We start from the raw sequence: 20597 nt of genomic DNA, 5'->3' as shown, positions 1-20597 counted from the left end.
GCAAGATGCTAATTGGCTGCCATGGCGGCTGTGGACCACCTATAGACCCGAATGTCGCCATCTTTGTAGTACCATGGACTGGGCTTCCTAGGGCAATGTGACTTTTACTACGCAGTTGTGGCCAAAAGTATTGACACCCCTGCAATTCTGTCAGATAATACTCAGTTTCTTCCTGAAAATGATTGCAAACACAAATTCTTTGTTATTATTATCTTCATTTAATTTGTCTTAAATGAAAAAACACAAAAAGAATTGTCCTAAAGCCAAATTGGATATAATTCCACACCAAACATTAAAGAAAGGGGGTGGACAAAAGTATTGGCACTGTTCGAAAAATCATGTGATGCTTCTCTAATTTGTGTAATTAACAGCACCTGTAACTTACCTGTGGCACCTAACAGGTGTTGGCAATAACTAAATCACACTTGCAGCCAGTTGACATAGATTAAAGCTGACTCAACCTCTGTCCTGTGTCCTTGTGTGTACCACATTGAGCATGGAGGAAAGAAAGAAGACCAAAGAACTGTCTGAGGACTTGAGAAACCAAATTGTGAGGAAGCATGAGCAATCTCAAGGCTACAAGTCCATCTCCAAAGACCTGAATGTTCCTGTGTCTACCGTGCGCAGTGTCATCAAGAAGTTTAAAGCCCATGGCACTGTGGCTAACCTCCCTAGATGTGGACGGAAAAGAAAAATTGACAAGAGATTTCAACGCAAGATTGTGCGGATGTTGGATAAAGAACCTCGACTAACATCCAAACAAGTTCAAGCTGCCCTGCAGTCCGAGTGTACAACAGTGTCAACCCGTACTATCCGTCGGCATCTGAATGAAAAGGGACTGTATGGTAGGAGACCCAGGAAGACCCCACTTCTTACCCCGAGACATAAAAAAGCCTGGCTGGAGTTTGCCAAAACTAACCTGAAAAAGCCTTAAACATTTTGGAAGAATGTTCTCTGGTCAGATGAGACAAAAGTAGAGCTTTTTGGGCAAAGGCATCAACATAGAGTTTACAGGAGAAAAAAAAGGCATTCAAAGAAAAGAACACGGTCCCTACAGTCAAACATGGCGGAGGTTCCTTGATGTTTTGGGGTTGCTTTGCTGCCTCTGGCACTGGACTGCTTGACCATGTTCATGGCATTATGAAGTCTGAAGACTACCAACAAATTTTGCAGCATAATGTAGGGCCCAGTGTGAGAAAGCTGGGTCTCCCTCAGAGGTCATGGGTCTTCCAGCAGGACAATGACCCAAAACACACTTCAAAAAGCACTAGACAATGGTTTGAGAGAAAGCACTGGAGACTTCTAAGGTGGCCAGCAATGAGTCCAGACCTGAATCCCATAGAACACCTGTGGAGAGATCTAAAAATGGCAGTTTGGAGAAGGCACCCTTCAAATATCAGGGACCTGGAGCAGTTTGCCAAAGAAGAATGGTCTAAAATTCCAGCAGAGCATTGTAACAAACTCATTGATGGTTACTGGAAGCAGATGGTCTCGGTTATTTTGGCTAAAGGTTGTGCAACCAAGTATTAGGCTAAGGGTGCCAATACTTTTGTCTGGCCCATTTTTGGAGTTTTCTGTGAAATGATCGATTTTTTTTGCTTCATTCTCTTTTGTGTTTTTTCATTTAAGACAAATTAAATGAAGATAATAATAACAAAGAATTTGTGATTGCAATCATTTTCAGGTAGAAACTGAGTATTATCTGACGGAATTGCAGGGGTGTCAATACTTTTGGCCACAACTGTACACCGTGGTATTGCAGTATATAGTACAAGCATTCGTAGGTTTAAGTTCCCTAGAAGAGCGAACAAGTGAAAAATAATAAAAATGTTGTGAAAATTATTGAAAAAGCAAAAGCATTAAAGTTTGACTTTATCCCCTTTTCCCAATCCAAAAATAAAGAAGTTAAAAAAAATAAACCTATTAGGTTTCATCGCGTCCGTAAAAGTTTGGTCTCTAAAATTAATTAGCACATATTATAACCAGTGTAAAGAAAACAAATCAAAATGTCACGATTGTTGAAAAAATGCGATAAAAAATTGAAAATCCCACAAAAATATTGCCATGCAAAAATCAATCAGAAAATTGATTTACAAACTATTTGTTAAAAAACAATGTTCTGATTTTTTTTTTTATTCATGTGCCACATAATAAATGTACAATTTGTGAAATAATTTCAAAGCATTGACCTTAATGAATCTTCCCCTTTCCATTTTTAGAGTATGTGCACATGATGTCTTTTTCAGGTAAATTCTGTCTGAAACCCACCAGAAAAAATGCTAAGAAAATGGCAAAAAGAATGAACTTGGCACGCACGCACGCACGCACGCACACCCACACACCTGATGTCCACTTTTATACATCAGCTAGGCAGTAGTGTAGTATGTATGTAGTAATATGTGTTTTTTGCGTTTTAGATTTTTGAATGGTGTTACTTCCGGAAATACGGCACATCTTTCATCGAGCAAGTGTCTGTAAACCACTTACGTCCTTTGATGGGAGGGATCGATCCTGGAGTCTCTGCGGACGGTTTCTTCCCTAACTCTGGAGACCATGAGACTAGACAAACTCTGTCAGGTGACCATCTGTGGCCGATAATGGCACGTGCATTTCCTCACACACCCTGTTCACATCCTACAGATGGATGGAACAAGATGCCATGATGTAATTGGCATCACAGAATACAGTGCGTAGACTTGCTGGCCCTGAAAAGCAGAAGCTCCACAGTCTAGTTTCCATCTGGGGTCACGGGTGTAGGGTGAAGTGTTGACTCAGTGTTGCTTAGCTGGCAATCATCATGTCTTCTCTCCTTGAGACATCAACAAATAAATTATGAAGTAAAGGCTGATTCATGATAACTTTGCCGTAAAGAAAATAAGTAGCATAAAAATATAGGTTCTTGTGAAACATAAACACTGTAACCCCATTCTGGAGATGGGCTCCATCAGACCTTCATGGTACATAGACAATGTCTAAGGATGGGATACCCATTCATAGTAAATGTCCACCTTTAAACAATACGATCCGTCAAGTTCAACCTTTCTTTACAAGTTATATATTCTCTATCACTAGATTATTTGGAACCCACAATGACATTTGTTGTGAGAAAACAATTGATCGGGGGAACATTCACTTTAAACACCCTTTTTTATTTTAAGCAGGCTATTATAGATGTGGAAATGACAGGTCTCTGTGTAGCTCCAGGATGACTGCACACACATAGCATTTTGTAAATGATAAGGACACCCTTGTGGGTACTTTCTTCTATACTTAAATGCATGTATTTTGGGCTCAAATCATTTTTGCATATGAGTCTCATTAAAGTTTTGCAATTTTTGGTTTTCTCAGGCTTTTTACTTCCTTACGTATTCCTGGCTGCAAAATGAGTTCAATGAAAAACTGCAGAAGTTGATCTGACTGGGAATAGTCTTTTTATGAAGTATTCTGTACAAACTTTATTACCAGAAGGTCTAGCTGAGCTTTGAAGTGGTCATCAGTTGAGAGAAGCTCGGTAAAAGACAGATAAGGGAGTTAGAAATTCCCCATCAGAATGACCCACTAATAGATTCTCAGTTAACTCATTGTGATGCCAGTAATGTGCAGGGTAATAAAGAGCCTAGAAAAGCCAAACACTGCAAAGTCTTGAATGAAACCTAGTTGCAGAAATTATTTTTGGCACCTATTAAAGAAAACACATCGTTATTGGCACCCATGAAGTTTAAGTACATTAATGTGGAATATCTCCTGAAAAAAAAGAATCAAGTGAAACGAAAGAACAAATGATAAGCAAATATTTTAAAACAAAAAATAATGGGAGGGAAAAATAGAAAAACATAAAGCTTGCTGTGACATTGGAATTGGCACCCTTTTGCATTAAATTAATATGGAAACACATTTTGACTCGCCTGTGGTAAAATCACAAATGAGAATCAACTGTGATTAATTGTCGGTGCCCATGTGACATCAGTTAGCCAATGAATGATGAATTCAGTGTTTTAAAAAGCCACATGGTAGGCCCTGTTCTTTGCCACATTGGTGAAGACAAAGGAGCTGTCTGATTAAATCAGAACTGCTATTATAGCAAACACAAGGCTTCCAAAGGGTATAAGGCCATCTCCAAAGACCTTGGTATCCCAGTTTCAACAGTTCACAATGTTAAGAAGTTTGCCAAGCATGGTACCGTCAAGAACCTCCTTGGATGTGGGTGAAAGAGGAAAATTGACAAGATATGTGTCACGATATATAGCGACCCCATGGGGGGTCGGTAGTGGACAGCACGACCAACAGACAACGGAATGGAAAAGGGGGGACGAAGGCCCTATCAATAGAGAAATGAAGGAATGGTCACCTCCTGTTCATACATAGTGATGAGCGAGTATACTCGTTGCTCAGGGTTTCTGAGTATTTGTGAGTGTTCGGAGATTGCTTTTGTTGACGGAGCTGCATGATTTGTGGCTGCTAGACAGCTGGAATACATGTGAGAATTCCCTACCAACCGCCACATGTACTCATGCTGGCTAGCAGCTGTAAATCATGCAGCTGCGTCGACAAAACTGAAATCTCCGAACACTCACAAATACTTGGAGACCACCCGAGCATGCTCGGGAAAACCCAAGCAATGAGTATACTCGCTCATCACTACTCAAACCTTAGCCTGACCCTGCACTCTCCTAAGCGGGTCCTTTCCCCCCCCCCCCCACCTCCGTCAGGAACCTCGTCCCTCACTGTCACCTCACACTGCCCTGGCTAGTGCACTGGCCGGCAAGGAGAGCTAGCCTCACCACTGCAGATAGTATCACACAGGGGATAGTGACAAACACGAAAGAGACGAGGAGAAAACCCCACACTTAGCAGATGACACAGAAGTCGGACTCCAAACTCCAGAAACAGCAGACACCAGAGAGCTGCCACTGCAAGGTTGGTCTCCATAGAAAAACTCTATCACCAACAGTCAGCTGATGTGTCAGGTGACCATTTAAAGGATGGTGGGGGAGTGGTCACCACCACATCAGCTGACCCAACAGCACTGCAGTTACACCAGATTGCCAGTGGGGGGAAAAACTGACATTAACCCCCGATGGTCCTGAAGGGAAAAAGCAACATTCATAACAGAGTGGAACCAAAGCTGCCACAAATCCAAAAATGGAAAATGGATCGTGACAGTATGTCGTCAAATGGTGGAAAAAACACCACTTAAAATATCCTGACCTGAAGGCCAACCTGGAACAGTCTTGGGTCATGGTTTCAACTAGTACCATGTGCCGCACACTAAACCAAACAGAGTTTCATGGGCGAAGGCCAAGGAAGAAACCATTGTTGAAGAATAGACATAAAAAGATACAACTGATCTTTGCCAAAGAGTACATTGACAAACCACAATCTTTCTGGGAAAATATTCCGTGGACAGTGGAAGCAAAAATAGAGCTTTTTGGCAATGCAATGCAACAGTTTGTTTGCAGATGATGCAATAAAGCTTATAAGGAAAAAAAACACACTACTAACAGTTATGCATGGTGGAGGATACATAATGCTATGGGGTTGCTTTGCTGCACTTGGCACTGGAGACCTTGACTGTATCACAGGAATCATGAAATCCGAGAATTGTCAAAAGATTTTAGAGGGAAATGTCCTATCCAGCATAAGAAAACTTGGTTTGTGTCGAAGATTATGGGTCCTTCAGAAAAACAATGACCCAAAGCACACATCCAAAAGTACATAGGAATGGTTGAAAAAGAAAAGATGGACAGTTATATTATGTCTAGCAGTGAGTCCTGACCTCAATCCCATTGAAAATCTTTGGGATGAGCTGAAATCTGTCATTGGAAAAGAACCCTGAAAACATTCAAGAGCTTGACGAAACTTCAAGGGAAGAGTGGGAGAAAATACCAGCTGAGAAGCTTATAGATGGCTACAAGAAACGTTTGGAGGCTGTCATCAATGCCAAAGGGTGTGCAACCAAGTATTAATTATTGGTGCTTTTATTGCTGCACATGCTTTTTATTCTGTTTCTTCTTTGAAATTGCAACATGTAAGTTGAAAAGCAATGTTTTACTGTTTTACTTTGGACCACTGGTTAAAAAATCCTGAGGATATAACTTTGGAACATTTCCATTTATTTCTGAAGATATGGTCTGTGAAAAAAATTAATGGGTGCCAATAATGGTGAGCAGCACTGTATCTCATAAGTTCTTACACGTTGGCAACTCACTATCAAGGATGAGATACATCGTGGCTATTTTATAGCAATATTTCCACAGAGATCGCAGCTACAGCTAAAATTCTTTGATTTAGGCCACGTTTACACGTTCATTATTTTGTCAGTATTTCACATCAGTATTTGTAAGCCAAAATCAGGAGTGGAACAATCAGGAAACGTCTAATAGAAACATATGCACCATTCACAAATATTGATGTAAAATACTGACCAAATACTGAATGTGTGAATGTGTCCTTATAGTCCCTACCCAGGCTTAAATATCAGGGGTTAAGGTGAGAGCTGCAGATGTGTGGCAGCCGACTCTCCTGACTCGCACCTTATCCCGGAATATCGCGAGCTGTGTCATGGCTACAGCGGTGATTTAAAATCAGATCCAAATAACTGCTGTAGCTGTGGTCCAGGCTGATACAGTGTATAAAAGAAGCACTCCAATCATCATTGTCATCTTCTTAATATATTGCAATCCTCGGACTAGATAGCACTGTGTACTTACAATTGCTCAGTTTGCCTTCTTAGGCGAAGTTCACATTTGCCTATATGTGTGCAGCGTATCATCTGTATACGCAAATGCATGTTTACGCAGCGTTTTTATCCGCATCAGCTTACGCATGACGGCAAAAAAAATGCTGCATATGCATGCATTTGCGTTTTTTGCCTGCGTTTGCGTTTCTTATGAGCATTAGTTCGATATTTCCACGAGGGTGTGTCTCAATCAGTTCCTGGACATGCGCAGGCTGAAGTACGCAAGCGCATCAAACGCAAGGACATGCGTGCGCATGCGTTCCCATAGACAGTAATACGTTTTTTAACGCATCAAAAAATGCAACATGTTACGTTTGCCAGACCCAACCGCACACCAAGAAACGACGCATGCAAACACATGTCCAAGCGTACACCATGTTAAATATATGTACACATGACGTATGCGGATGTATGCGGATCAAACGCTGCGCACACAGAGGCAAATATGAAACCAGCCTTACTCAGATATGGTAATTCTTCTCTTTTCTCTGCTCTATGTAGAACCAGGAAGTCTCTTGTTCCTGCATTTATCATTCCCCTCTTTAAGTTCTGGCACAGCTGCTGCTCCTCCTCCCCCTGGCAGGGACTTGCAGGGAAAATAGACTTTCTGTTTCTGCATACAGCTGAGAAAACAGAAGAATTAACTTCTTTAATATCCCCCCCCCCTTAAGCTCCATTCACACTGGCCTCTTCAGAGCTAGGGTCTGGTTGGGGTCATCCCCGAGATCAGGAAGTTACCCCTTATTCCATAGATAAGAGATGAGTTCCAAACATGTACAGTATCAACCCCTTTTTATTTGCCAGGAGAGATGATTTTCTTTAACATTCAGGACATTTTGGCATTATACATGTTCCAATAAATAACCAGTTATATAGCGTGTCTATATATACTATTTGTGTGTCTTGTCTTTTCAGAGTGCAAAGTGTGGCGGAACCCTCTTAATCTTTTCAGAGGAGCAGAGTACAGCAGGTGATTGTCTTTTCTGTAGCCTATATTTCACTTCTGCACACAGTGGGCGATGAGATATTCGATAAGTACTTTATAACAACCAAGCAGCTCTACCTTTTTCCAAAGCCATGTTAGCATTGATCAGGTTGGCTACCGCGGGCATCACTGCCTTCGACCTATTGCTACACATCAGTTGGTGTTTTCAGTGTTACTCTAGGGAAGAGAGCAATGAATCTTTCATGCAGCACGTGAAGTGTAGAGAAATCCCAGCAGCCAGGAAACCATACCTATTAGTGATGTTCCTGCTGACATCTACATTTCCAGGGTTTATTGAGTTGTCTGTGTATGCTCTGCTGGCTTTACATTCCACACGTTTGCGCGCCCAGATAAAGAAACTTAATGTGATGCATGAATGAGTCTGTTCAGATGGTTACGATTAAGCTTTTTATGGTGGCTTTACTAAGGTTACATGTTGTATTGTGCGGTCATTAGCCTACTCTGCCTCTTCTGTATGCTCACAAGTATGTGCTGGTACATGTAGGTATAAGGAGACATTGGAAATCACGACGTAAAAAGAGAAAATCAGGTTTGTAATATAATAATAATAATCTATATTTTTATATAGCGCTAACATATTCCGCAGCGCTTTACAGTTTGCACACATTATCATCGCTGTCCCCGATGGGGCTCACAATCTAAATTCCATATCAGTATGTCCATGGAATGTGGGAGTATAATGATATTCTAGTTTTCCGACACACATGCTACTACAGCTCCTGCCCATGGTAAGCCCACTGACTGAACTCACAGCGATACCATTTGCTAGATTAAGGGAATGGGTTATTGGAAAATGATCTATAGTTTAAATCGGACTTTTATATTAAAGGGGTTGTCCACTTTCTGAAAACTTTTGGCTATAAGATTTGGTAGTTATTAGAAATCAAATGAAGTATTACTTATCTTTTCTGGGTCCAGCGGCCGCTCTCTGCTGCTTCCCTGGTCGCTATTGTTTGTCTCTTGATTTTAAGCTTTACAATAGAGAAAGAAGGCATTACCTTCTATAGCCGGTTAACTTTCCATCCCCACATTTTTTCAACCATGTAAAATTTCTACGTCATGTAATTCAAACTGTGGTCCATCCTAGTCAGATGTCAGGATGGATTGCAGCCTAATGAAACACAGTATCATAAGCGCACATATCAGTGAGGTGCTGGAGAAGGGCTTTGACAGGAGAAGAAATAAATCTTTTCCTCGGCTGCATTTATTTTGTCTTCTGTCACAGCCCTTCTCCGGGAGCTCATTGTTATGTGTGCTCAGTGTGCCTACGATACTAGTTTTCTGTCAGTTGAGACACAGGTTTTAGGAGCGGTGTTTCTTCAGACTGCTGCCCGTCTTGACACATGACTAGGATGGGCTGCCATTTGAACCACTTGATGGAGGCCCCACGTGATTGATTCCACACACGGCAAAGTCCAAGATTGACCATACAAATAAAACTAGCAAAGCCATGGACCAGGTTAGTGTACAGAGTCCAGGGCTGACAGGAGTGGATATAGTCTCTGGACATCAATGCAGGATATATTGGAGCAATAAATAAAGGACACCCAAATTTGTGTCTAAACTGCCATGAAAAAAGCAGAAAAACTGCCTGTTTTGATAGATGAGCGCATTAATATACTGTATATTTATATTGTAGCATATATACAGAAGATGTGCTCAGTAACGGGTCATGTTAGGTGAATCTTCGACTTTCCTCCCTTCATAACTCGATGGTTTGTCTGAAGTCAGGATTTCTTCCACTGGCTGCTTGATTAACTGTGAGACAGGGCCTTATTTAACCACTAAAGCTCGTTTCATGTCAATTCACTCAACACTGCTGAAAATGAGTAGCAGTTGTAAGTCTGGGTATCCTAAGCGGTGCTCGAATGGACCACAGAATTCCGCTGGATTTCCAGGCTAGCCACAGAGTTACCGGGCACAATCTGTGTTACAGGATGACTCAGACTATGGCTAAGCACTGTAAATGTAGATGTGACTAGTGCATATTCATTGTGCTTATATTTTTATTTTGTGTGCAAGGCATAAAAAGATATGGCCATCATTGGGGACTTTTGTTTTACTGAAATACATGTATTTTGGGCTAAAATTAGTTTGTGCGATTGGATTTAATTAGAAATGTAGCATCATTTAGCTTCATCAGGCTTTTCCCTGCACACTGCTGAATGAGTAAGGGCTCGTTCACACGTCAGTCTTTCTGGAATGATTGCTTTCCACGTTTTTCACCGAAAGATTATTATAGCTATCCGTGTTGTGGGATTGTTCACATGCCCAATTTTTTTGTTTACAAAAGCACAGAGAATTATCTGATACTGATCTGAGTGTCAGGTCAAACTGGCCTATGCAAGTCTATGGGATTGTGAAAAAAATCAGACAGCGCTCAGATGCCATCTGTATGGTGTTCGTTTTTCACGGACTGTTTGATAGGAGGAGCTTGAGAACCCTCCATCAGTTTTTTTTTTTTTTCACGTCGAAAGCGGGTGAAACTCTGACTCAAGGTACACCTGGCATTAGGACATACAAGAACGTCATGGTAACTATGCGGGCACAGGAGCTGGTCCCGCACGATCTCCGCCAAGAGCTCGGCTTAACTAACAGCTGAGCTCCTGCTGTAACAGGCAGAGAAAGTTTCAGCACCGCCCCTGGCTGTTCAACCCTCTAAATGTCATGATCAATAGCTTTTTACACTTAGGACTGCGACAGGGGCAAGGAGGCATCCTCTACGACTAAGAAAGAAGGTTTTATCTTAATCTCAGATGCAGATTCTTTACAGTAAGAGCAGTGAGATTATGGAACTCTCTGCCACATGATGTTATAATGGTTTATTCACTACTAAAATTCAAGAGGGGTATGGATGCCGTCCTTGATAAATATAATAGGTGATCGGCACTAAATTCTGTGATGGAACGCTGATCCAGAGAACTAGTCTGATTGCTGTATGTGCAGTTGAGAAGATTTTCTTCCCATATTATAGAGCTATTCGTGTCTGCCCCATGGGGTTTTTACCTTCCTCTTGATCAGTGTATTGGGGTCTAGGTTGCTCTTGATGTCTACCTTCAACCTTAAGGCTATGTGCACACGTTCAGGATTTCTTGCAGAAAATTCCTGAGAAAAACCTGAAAATTTCTGCAAGAAATCTGAATGGGTTTTTTTGTGCGTTTTTGCCGCATTTTTGGTGCGTTTTTTTCCGGACATTTCCCAATGCATTTTATAGTGGGAAATCCGCAAAAAACCCGCAAAATTAATGAACATGCTGCGTTTTTTACCACGATGCGTTTGTTTCGTGGAAAAAACGCATCATGTGCACAAAACATGCAGAATTAATTCAAAATGATGGGAACCTTATTGTATGCTGTTTTTTTTGCGGTTTTATAGCGTTTTTATCGTGAAAAATCAGCAACGTGTGCACACAGCCTAAGACTGCAAAACAAAATTGTATTTACTGTGTGTTTTTGTGTAAAGAAAAAGTCAACTTTTTACCCCTATACCTTTAAAAAAAATTGCTAATAAAAGGGTGGAGCTTACCTGGAAGCGCATGGCCAATCACAGATTACTATAATTTCTGACAATGAGTGTAAATTATAGTGCTCGTCAATGCCTCCCCATAGCAGGCGTAGGTCTATAATTCTCACCGCCAAAGATGGGACAAAATTAGTAAGGGTAAACACATGCCTCTTGATAAATTCGGAGCATCTTATTTCACTGGCGTGTAAAAAGTTAAATGTCCCGCTGTGTGGGAAGCAGCCCATAGGCTGACATCACTCACGTTCTTTGTGTAGGAGTAGATACACAAGGTGAGACGTGTCAGTATTTTCTTTATATAATATTCTTCTCTATGGCAGTACTCAGAAGCCTTACTGTAACTCGAGCCCCCCACGTGCTTTGCAGCGGTGGGCTCTTGCTGCTCCATGAAAGGTTTTCATCCACTGTGTTGTATGTTAATAAATTGTGCATGTGAGAACTGTAACTGTTCACGCTGACAAGTGTGGCTGTGTAACTCATTGTATCGCCCGGTATGAGCTAATCTATGCTCTTAGCTGCTAATTTGTTCCAGCACTAGCTGTCTGCATAGCACTAGCAAGTCAATGGTGGACATGTAATAAGAAATGAGAAATCGCTTCACTGAGAAATGGCGTGAAAACAAGTTTTGCACACATTCTTGATACTACTTTATTTAGGGTAGAGTAGGGAACTAGTGTCTAAAAGATGGTTTCAGAGTAATTTCCAATATTTTTGATCCCACAAAACAAAACTGAAGCAACCCAAGTGTAAAATCCATTTCTGAACTCACCACTAGTACTTCTGCATCTGTCGCTAGGCAGAACCTGGGGTGGTACAAACTTGATTTTTGGGACTTGTGGTGCCATCTAAGCATGAAGCTTTTGGGTTAATACTTTAACAATGTTCATCTAATTAGCTCCTTACTGTGAGACTTGGGCAGGGCCACATTCTATTTAAACCTTATGTAGCCTGTCAATGTTGGCAGTTATAGTAGTACTTACCCTGGTTTGCTGACTGGATTTGCTCTTGCCTCTTTGTACTTCTGGGTTTCTGTTCCTGACCTTGGTTTATATTTTAACTACCGTATTTTCCAGTGTATAAGACGACTTTTTAACCCTTGAAAACCTTCTTAAGTCGGGGGTCGTCTTGTACGCCGGGTGCAGACACCAATGTGTATATGGTGGGTGGGGGGAGTGGTCCCGATGACGAAGAGCGGGACGTCTCACAGGAAAGTGTGAGTGGAGTATCCCCCATTACCTCATTGTAGCTGCAGCATGGGGTCTCTGTGCTGGGGAGCGGCGGCGGCTGCTCCTCTTTGTGCTGTGTGGGTGCTGTGGGGCGGCGGCTCCTCATCGTGCAGCGTTGGGGCTCTGTGCTGTGGGGCGGCGGCGGCGGCGTATCTTAGTGCAGAGTCAGTCGGGGCTCCTCCGGCATTTCCTCAAAGCCCGGAGGCCCCGGCAGCTCCATTGCTGCGATTCAGTGGCCTCCGGGAAAATGGCCGCTGGGGGCGGCGCATGCTCAGATTCAGATCTCATCTCCTGAGATCTCGGGACGAGATCTGAATCTGAGCATGCACCGACCCCCAGCAGCCATTTTCCCGGAGGCCACCGCATCGCAGCAATGGAGCTGCCGGTGCCTCCGGGCTTTAAGGAAATGCCGGAGGAGCCCTGACTCTGCACGAAGATACGCTGTCGCCCCACAGCACAGAGCCCCGACGCTGCACGAAGAGGAGCCGCTGCCCCACAGCACAGCACCCACGCGGCACAAAGAGGAGCAGCCGCCGCTGCTCCCCAGCACAGAGACCCCACGCTGCTACAATGAGGTAATGGGGGATACTCCACTCACACTTTCCTGTGAGACGCCCCCTCTTCGTCATCGGGACCACTCCCCCCCCAAAAGGCACATTAGTCACCGGGCCTGTAAGACGACATACGTCGTATAACAAGACCCCCGACTTTTAAGAAGATTTTATATTTTAACTGGAAAAGTTGGGGGGTCGTCTTATACCCCCAGTCGTCTTATATACACCGGAAAATACGGTACTTGACGGTTTCCTGTTTTTGTTCCTGACTTGGACAACCCTTCTCGCTGCCAGAACGCTCCACCGGCCAGCAGCCACTCTGTGCACATAACCCAGGTGCCCTGCAAAAGTCCCGATTCCTGTATAGGGATAACAGGGTGAAAGCTCACGACACAAAAAGAGGACTTAGAAATCCTCCCAAAAATGTAAAAAAGTCACAGAGAAAAATGCAGAGATGTTTAGCTGCTGAAGCCTCCAACTGAATGCACTAGAGGCCAACAGTTTACAGAGCCATCTTGGTTGAAAGCAAGGATTCCTCTGGGATCTGATAGAGAGTGGCTTGAGCAAAGCGTGTCTGGAAGCCGGGAAGCGCTAGTCTACCACCTGTAGTGCGCCTTTACACCAAGGTTAAGGCTTTGTTTTAATCACCTCAAATCTGTATATTGGGTTGTAGACCAAGCATATTTTACCCAACAGATGCCAAAATAATGTCCTTTTTTTCCAATTTCTGGTTGGCTTTGAGTGGCAGACTTATTTTTATTTTTGCAGTATTGTATATATTTCTGTGCAGTATAGTTGACTTATCTATTCTTTGAAGAGGCATCCCACAAAACAAAACCTGTGGGTTACTTATATATCTCGATCTATCTCTCGACTGTGCTTAGGTGATGGAGGAAAATCTGATTGTATACAATAAGGTTGATGGTTACATGAATTGTGTCCACTATGTGACTTCAGCTGTTAAAAAGGGTGGTTAGTGTAGACTATACTGTATAAGCTAGTGACTGTTTCCTCCTAGTAAGTGCTTGAATGGACATGCAATCTCTACTGTATTACTGCTTTTGTCCTTGTGTGTCTTCTGTTTTCATCATTATCATGTTTTTCAGGTATACTTGGGTAACTGGAAAAGAACCACTCACGTATTATGACATGAATCTGTCTGCACAGGACCACCAGACGTTTTTTACTTGTGACACAGACTCTTTAAGGCCATCTGATGCTGGTAGGGGTTTCATTTCTGTGTAAAGGCATTGTGTGTCTGTGATATGTCTGTGTATAATATGTATTAATGTTACATCGTTAGTGAACTAATGCTAATGATGCATAACTTTTGTACAGCCCAGCTCCCTATAGTAAGGCTCTGACTTTGGACTGATGGGACAATCTGCCGATTCTATCATTAGTCAGTGTTGTGGCTTTGGTTATAGGTTGGAGCCACAATGCAGGTGTGAACACAAGCTAATGACTGATGATACTGTTCATCTGATGCTACAAAAGCTGGCCTGCAATAATAAGTCTTTGCCTATGTTCACATGTATTGTTTTTGCCTCAATGTACATTTTTGTGGTGTTTTTGTTGTGTTTTTAGCAGCGGTTTTCGGTAAGGAGTACGTGTGCTTTGTCTACAGTACATGTTTAATAAAGTTAGTTTTATTCAGCAAAATTGTTTAAAATGCACAACAAACGCACTGTTGCATTTTATTTTCACTTTATCATGGGTGAAAAAAAGGTGCAAAAACCCTGAAAGAGTTGACATGATCCAGATAAAGAAAAAAAAGCCGCAGTTTTCTAATTCAGTCAGGAAAAAAAAAGTGAAAGTGTATAGCTTTTGCTGGAACTGTAAAATGCAGCTTTTAATTTGCATAAAAAAGTGGCAAAAAAAAAAGCTTCAAAAACGCATGTGAACATAGCCTTAGGGTATGTGCACACGTCAGGATTTCTTGCAGAAATTTTTCTGACAAAATGGACATTTCTGCCAAAAATCCGCATGCGTTTTTTTTTCGCATTTTTTGGTGCGTTTTTTGTGCTTTTTTTCCCAAATGCAGAGAATAGCGGGAAAAACGCAGAAAATCCGCAAAATTAATGAACATGCTGCTTTTTTTACCGCAATGTGTTTTTTTCGCGGAAAAAAAACGCATCATGTGCACAAAACATGCAGAATGCATTGTAAATGATAGGATGCATAATGTATGCGTTTTTAATGAGTTTTTATAGCGTTTTTACCACGAAAAAATGCGTAAAAAACACGAAAAAACCTGAAAGTGTGCACATAGCCTTACAGGCAAAAGAGAAAAGAGATGCCAATTAACCCTCCTCTTGAAGAAGGCAAGCTGTCCCCGAGTGCCCCCTGTACGTGGCTGTCCTGCAGGTTATTGTCTCCCCCATTTCTATCTCGTGTAGAAAATGCTCTCTGACATGATTGTGTGCAAAAATATGTTTTTTAAACTTTATACTTCCAAGACTTTATTTTTTGTTCATGGCTTTTTTCCTACTGTGTGAGACGGAGAATTGCAGTCAGATCCATATTTCCTCCTATAGTGATATCCAGTCTCCGATTCATACAATTCCTATTAAAGTGAAGCGTTGCTCTCCGGAGACTACATGGGAATACATGATAGCCATTTCATTGTTACGTGTATATCCGTGAGAGAATGTCATGTCTGGGCCTCTCACTAATTTATTCCTTTTATTTGCATAATAAATCACTGAGCAGTGAGCACATTAATCCTTTTACCTGGGCATTGTGTGAATTCATTCATCTTATCCAGGAAATGTTAGCGTTCAGCTAAAGGGCGACTGTCAGAGTTGCTTCGAAAGGCTATATTGTATCCCATTTGAAGCCAAGACTAATATTTTGTCTCTACAGGAAAACTCAAACATTTTCCACACAATCCTTAATTACACAGTAACTATAAAAAAAAAAAAAAGTTGTACAAGACGCACGGAATAAGAAGAATGGGAATTTCTATGAATGCTTATCTGTGCAGGATGGGTCGTAATAAGAGGAAACCTGTCGGGACATTTTTAGGACTAGCTTTCACATATGATGCAGGCAGCAAAAACGAATCACATTAATAAAAAATAACAATGGTTTAAATACCAGGAATAGAGGGATAATATTTCCTATGTATGGCCATAGAATAGTAGAATAGAAAGAATGGCTTTGGCATACAGCGGTCCTAAATAGAAAAATGCTGAAATCGCTTTTTCAATTATAAAGCTACTAGCTGAAGAGCCCGGCGTTGCCTGGGCATAGTAAATATCTGTGGTTAATTATAGCACCTCACGTCTCTTATTTTCCCATCATGCCGCTCATTTTCTCCCTCACTTCTGTCATTCCCCCCTAACACTTGTCATTTCGACCTCACATCTGTCATTTTCCGATCACTCCACTATTTTCCCTCACTCCTCTCATTTTGCACTCACACCTTTTCATTTTCACCTCACACCCCTCATTTTCACCTCAGTATATACATGTATGTCATCTCCCTCATATAAAGTATACACCTGTATGTCTTCTCTTGTATATAGTATATACCTGTATGTCATCTCCCCTGTAAATAGTATATACCTGCTGTATGTCATCTCCTTTTGTATATTGTATATACCCATGTGTCATCTCCTCCTGTATATAGTATATACCTGTATGTCATCTCTTCTGTATATACTATATACCTGTATGTCATCTCCTCCTATATATAGTATATACCTGTATGTCATCTCCTGTATATAGTATATACCTGTATGTCATCTCCCCTGTATATAGTATATATCTGCTGTATGTCATCTCCTCCTCTATATACCTATGTCATCTCTTTTATATAGTATATACCTGTATGTCATCTCCTCCTGTATATAGTATATACCTGTGTCATCTCCTCCTGTATATAGTATATACCTGTATGTCATCTCCTCCTGTATATAGTATATACCTGTGTGTCATCTCCACTGTATATAGTATATACCTGTGTGTCATCGCCCCTGTATATAGTATGTACCTGTATGTCATCTCCCCTGTATATAGTATATACCAGGTTGTCATCTCCTCCTGTATATAGTATATACCTGTATGTCATTTCCTCCTGTATATAGTATATACCTGTGTCATGTCCTCCTGTATATAGTATATACCTGTATGTCATCTCCTCCTGTATATAGTATATACCTGTGTGTCATCTCCCCTGTATATAGTATATATGTGTGTCATCTCCTCCTGTATATAGTATACCTGTGTCTCATCTCCTCCTGTATATAGTATATACGTGTCATCTCCTCCTGTATATAGTATATACATGTGTGTCATCTGCTCCTGTGTATAGTATACCTGTGTGTCATCTTCTCCTGTATATAGTATATACCTGTGTGTCATCTCCTCCTGTATATAGTATATACCTGTGTCATCTCCTCCTGTATATAGTATATATCTGTGTGTCATCTCCTCTTGTATTAGACCGCGTTCACACGTTATTTGGTCAGTATTTTTACCTCAGTATTTGTAAGCTAAATTGGCAGCCTGATAAATCCCCAGCCAACAGGAAGCCCTCCCCCCTGGCAGTATATATTAGCTCACACGTACACATAATAGACAGGTCATGTGACTGACAGCTGCTGTATTTCCTATATGGTACATTTGTTGCTCATGTAGTTTGTCTGCTTATTAATCAGATTTTTATTTTTGAAGGATAATACCAGACTTGTGTGTGTTTTAGGGCGAGTTTCATGTGTCAAGTTGTGTGTGTTGAGTTGCATGTGGCGACATGCATGTAGCGACTTTTTGTGTGTCGAGTTGCATGTGACAGGTTAGAGTAGCAAGTTGTGTGCAGCAAGATTTGCGCATGGCGAGTTTTGCGCGTGGCGAGTTTTATGTGTGGTGCGTTTTGAGTATGTGCAAGTTTTGTGTGAGGCAACTTTTGCATGTGTTGCAACTTTTGTGCATGTGGCAATTTTTCCGCGTGTGCAATTTTTCCACCTGTGGCGAGTTTTCCATGAGGTGAGTTTTGCACGGGTTTTGAGTTTTGCGTGAGCCTAGTTTTGCATGTGGCGAGTTTTGCGGGTGGTGAGTTTTGAGCGGCGACTTTTGTGTTTCGACTTTTATGTGGCGAGGTTGGTGTATGTGTGGTGAAATGTGTGCTGAGGGTGGTATATGTGTTCAAGCACGTGGTAGTGTGTGGTGCATTTTGTGTGTGTTCATATCCCCGTGTGTGGTGAGTATCCCATGTCGGGGCCCCACCTTAGCAACTGTACGGTATATACTCTTTGGCGCCATCGCTCCCACTCTTTAAGTCCCCCTTGTTCACATCTGGCAGCTGTCAATTTGCCTCCAACACTTTTCCTTACACTTTTTCCCCATTATGTAGATAGGGGCAAAATTGTTTGGTGAATTAGAAAGCGCGGGGTTAAAATTTCACCTCACAACATAGCCTATGAAGCTCTCGGGGTCCAGACGTGTGACTGCAAAATTTTGTGGCTGTAGCTGCGATGGTGCAGATGCCAATCCCGGACATACATACATACATACATACATACATACATACATACATACATACATACACACACACATTCAGCTTTATATTTTAGATGTTAATAAACATCTTCAAGTCGTGCATCTGTTTCATATGATGTCACCATATCGCAGCGATCGCACATCATATTTTATAGTGGGTTAAAAATGCTCCTCTAACCATTTATTTAAGAGTATTTTCCAGCACGGGGGAGTACTAATTTTCAGTAACTCAGATCTCTATTTATTTGCGATGTATTCCCGTCTCCTCATGTCTCGTGTGTGGAGCCTGCCGCCTCGTGTCTTGTGTGTGGAGCCTGCCGCCTCGTGTCTTGTGTGTGGAGCCTGCTGCCTCGTGTCTTGTGTGTGGAGCCTGCCGCCTCGTGTCTTGTGTGTGGAGCTTGCTGCCTCGTGTCTTGTGTGTGGAGCTTGCCGCCTCGTGTCTTGTGTGTGGAGCCTGCCGCCTCGTGTCTTGTGTGTGGAGCCTGCTGCCTCGTGTCTTGTGTGTGGAGCCTGCCGCCTCGTGTCTTGTGTGTGGAGCCTGCCACCTCATGACTTGTGTGTGGAGCCTGCCTCCTCATGTCTTGTGTGTGGAGCCTGCACACAAGACATGAGGCGGCAGGCATCACACAAAAGACATGAGGCGGCAGGCTCCACACACAAGACACACACAAGACATGAGGCGGCAGGCTCCACACACAAGACATGAAGCGGCATGCACCATGCACAAGACACGAGGCGGCAGGCTCCACACACAAGACATGAGGCTGCAGGCTCCACACACAAGACACGAGGCGACAAGCTCCACACACAAGACACGAGGCGGCAGGCTCCACACACAAGATACGAGGCGGCAGGCTCCACACACAAGACACGAGGCGGCAGGTTCCACACACAAGATACAAGGCAACAGGCTCCACACACAAGACACGAGGCGGCAGGCTCCACACACAAGACACGAGGCGGCAGGCTCCACACACAAGACACGAGGCGGCAGGCTCCACACACGAGACATGAGGAGACGGGAATACATCGCAGAATGTGCTGAGGGATATTTCTTCCCTGTGGATACATTACGCCATATCAGGTCATGTTCCCTGGTCCAGAGATGTTGTCCCAACTTTGGTCTCCGGGGATACATCGCGCCATACCAAGCAGTGTTCCCCTCACTGAAAGTGACGTCTGCTGCTACACCACACCTAATCCTGCTGGGACCGATCATTCCAGGTATGTGTACAAACATACCAGTGAGTCCACCTCGCACCTCCCTTAGGAGAGCAGACTGGAATAGTGCCAATCGATTTGACACAATCAAGTTCATATCATCATTCCAGAAGGTAGATTGAGGTATTTAAAGTTGAATAACTTAAGGGTCCAGAAGGCCATTTTGAGACTCCAACTAGGAGTCTTAACTGGGCTTACTGTGGTTTTATTCAGCTTAGCACAGCCATGAGGCGGCAGGCTCCACACACAAGACATGAGGCGGCAGGCTCCACACACAAGACATGAGTCGGCAGGCTTGTGTCTTGTGTGTGGAGCCTGCCGCCTCGTGTCTTGTGTGTGGAGCCTGCCGCCTCATGTCTTGTGTGTGGAGCTTGCCACCTCATGTCTTGTGTGTGGAGCCTGCCGCCTCATGTCTTGTGTGTGGAGCCTGCCGCCTCATGTCTTGTGTGTGGAGCCTGCCGACTCATGTCTTTTGTGTGGAGCCTGCCGCCTCATTTCTTTTGTGTGGAGCCTGCCGCCTCATGTCTTGTGTGTGGAGCCTGCCGACTCATGTCTTGTGTGTGGAGCCTGCCGACTTATGTCTTGTGTGTGGAGCCTGCCGCCTCATGTCTTGTGTGTGGAGCCTGCCGCCTCATGTCTTGTGTGTGGAGCCTGCCGCCTCATGTCTTGTGTGTGGAGCCTGCCGACTTGTACTTGTAGGTCTGTTCTCACTACTGTCTCAAAACTTCTCTAACCTTTACTAGTAATACTGCTGTTATGGGTAAGGATGGCTTCCGCATGATGCCATTGAAGGCCGTTACAGGAAGATAAAAACTGATAAACCACCT

General features: G+C 42.8%; 1 protein-coding gene across 5 annotated transcripts in view; it reads left to right on the top strand.

Annotated features, from left to right (window-relative positions):
- ST7L (suppression of tumorigenicity 7 like) overlaps nucleotides 1–20597 on the top strand; it is a 224845-nt gene that overhangs the window by 19842 nt on the left and 184406 nt on the right. For all 5 annotated transcript variants that reach the window (XM_069761734.1, XM_069761732.1, XM_069761735.1 and 2 more), the window contains exons 3-5: nucleotides 2418–2577; nucleotides 7655–7709; nucleotides 14154–14269. In XM_069761734.1, coding sequence (XP_069617835.1) covers nucleotides 2418–2577; nucleotides 7655–7709; nucleotides 14154–14269 — 331 coding nt within the window. The remainder of the gene's footprint in view (nucleotides 1–2417; nucleotides 2578–7654; nucleotides 7710–14153; nucleotides 14270–20597) is intronic.

This window comes from Ranitomeya imitator, chromosome 3 (genome assembly GCF_032444005.1).
Source record: "Ranitomeya imitator isolate aRanImi1 chromosome 3, aRanImi1.pri, whole genome shotgun sequence".
Lineage (NCBI taxonomy): Eukaryota > Metazoa > Chordata > Amphibia > Anura > Dendrobatidae > Ranitomeya > Ranitomeya imitator.
The sequence above is the reverse complement of the archived record's forward strand: the minus strand, read 5'-3'. Positions and strand labels throughout refer to the sequence as shown.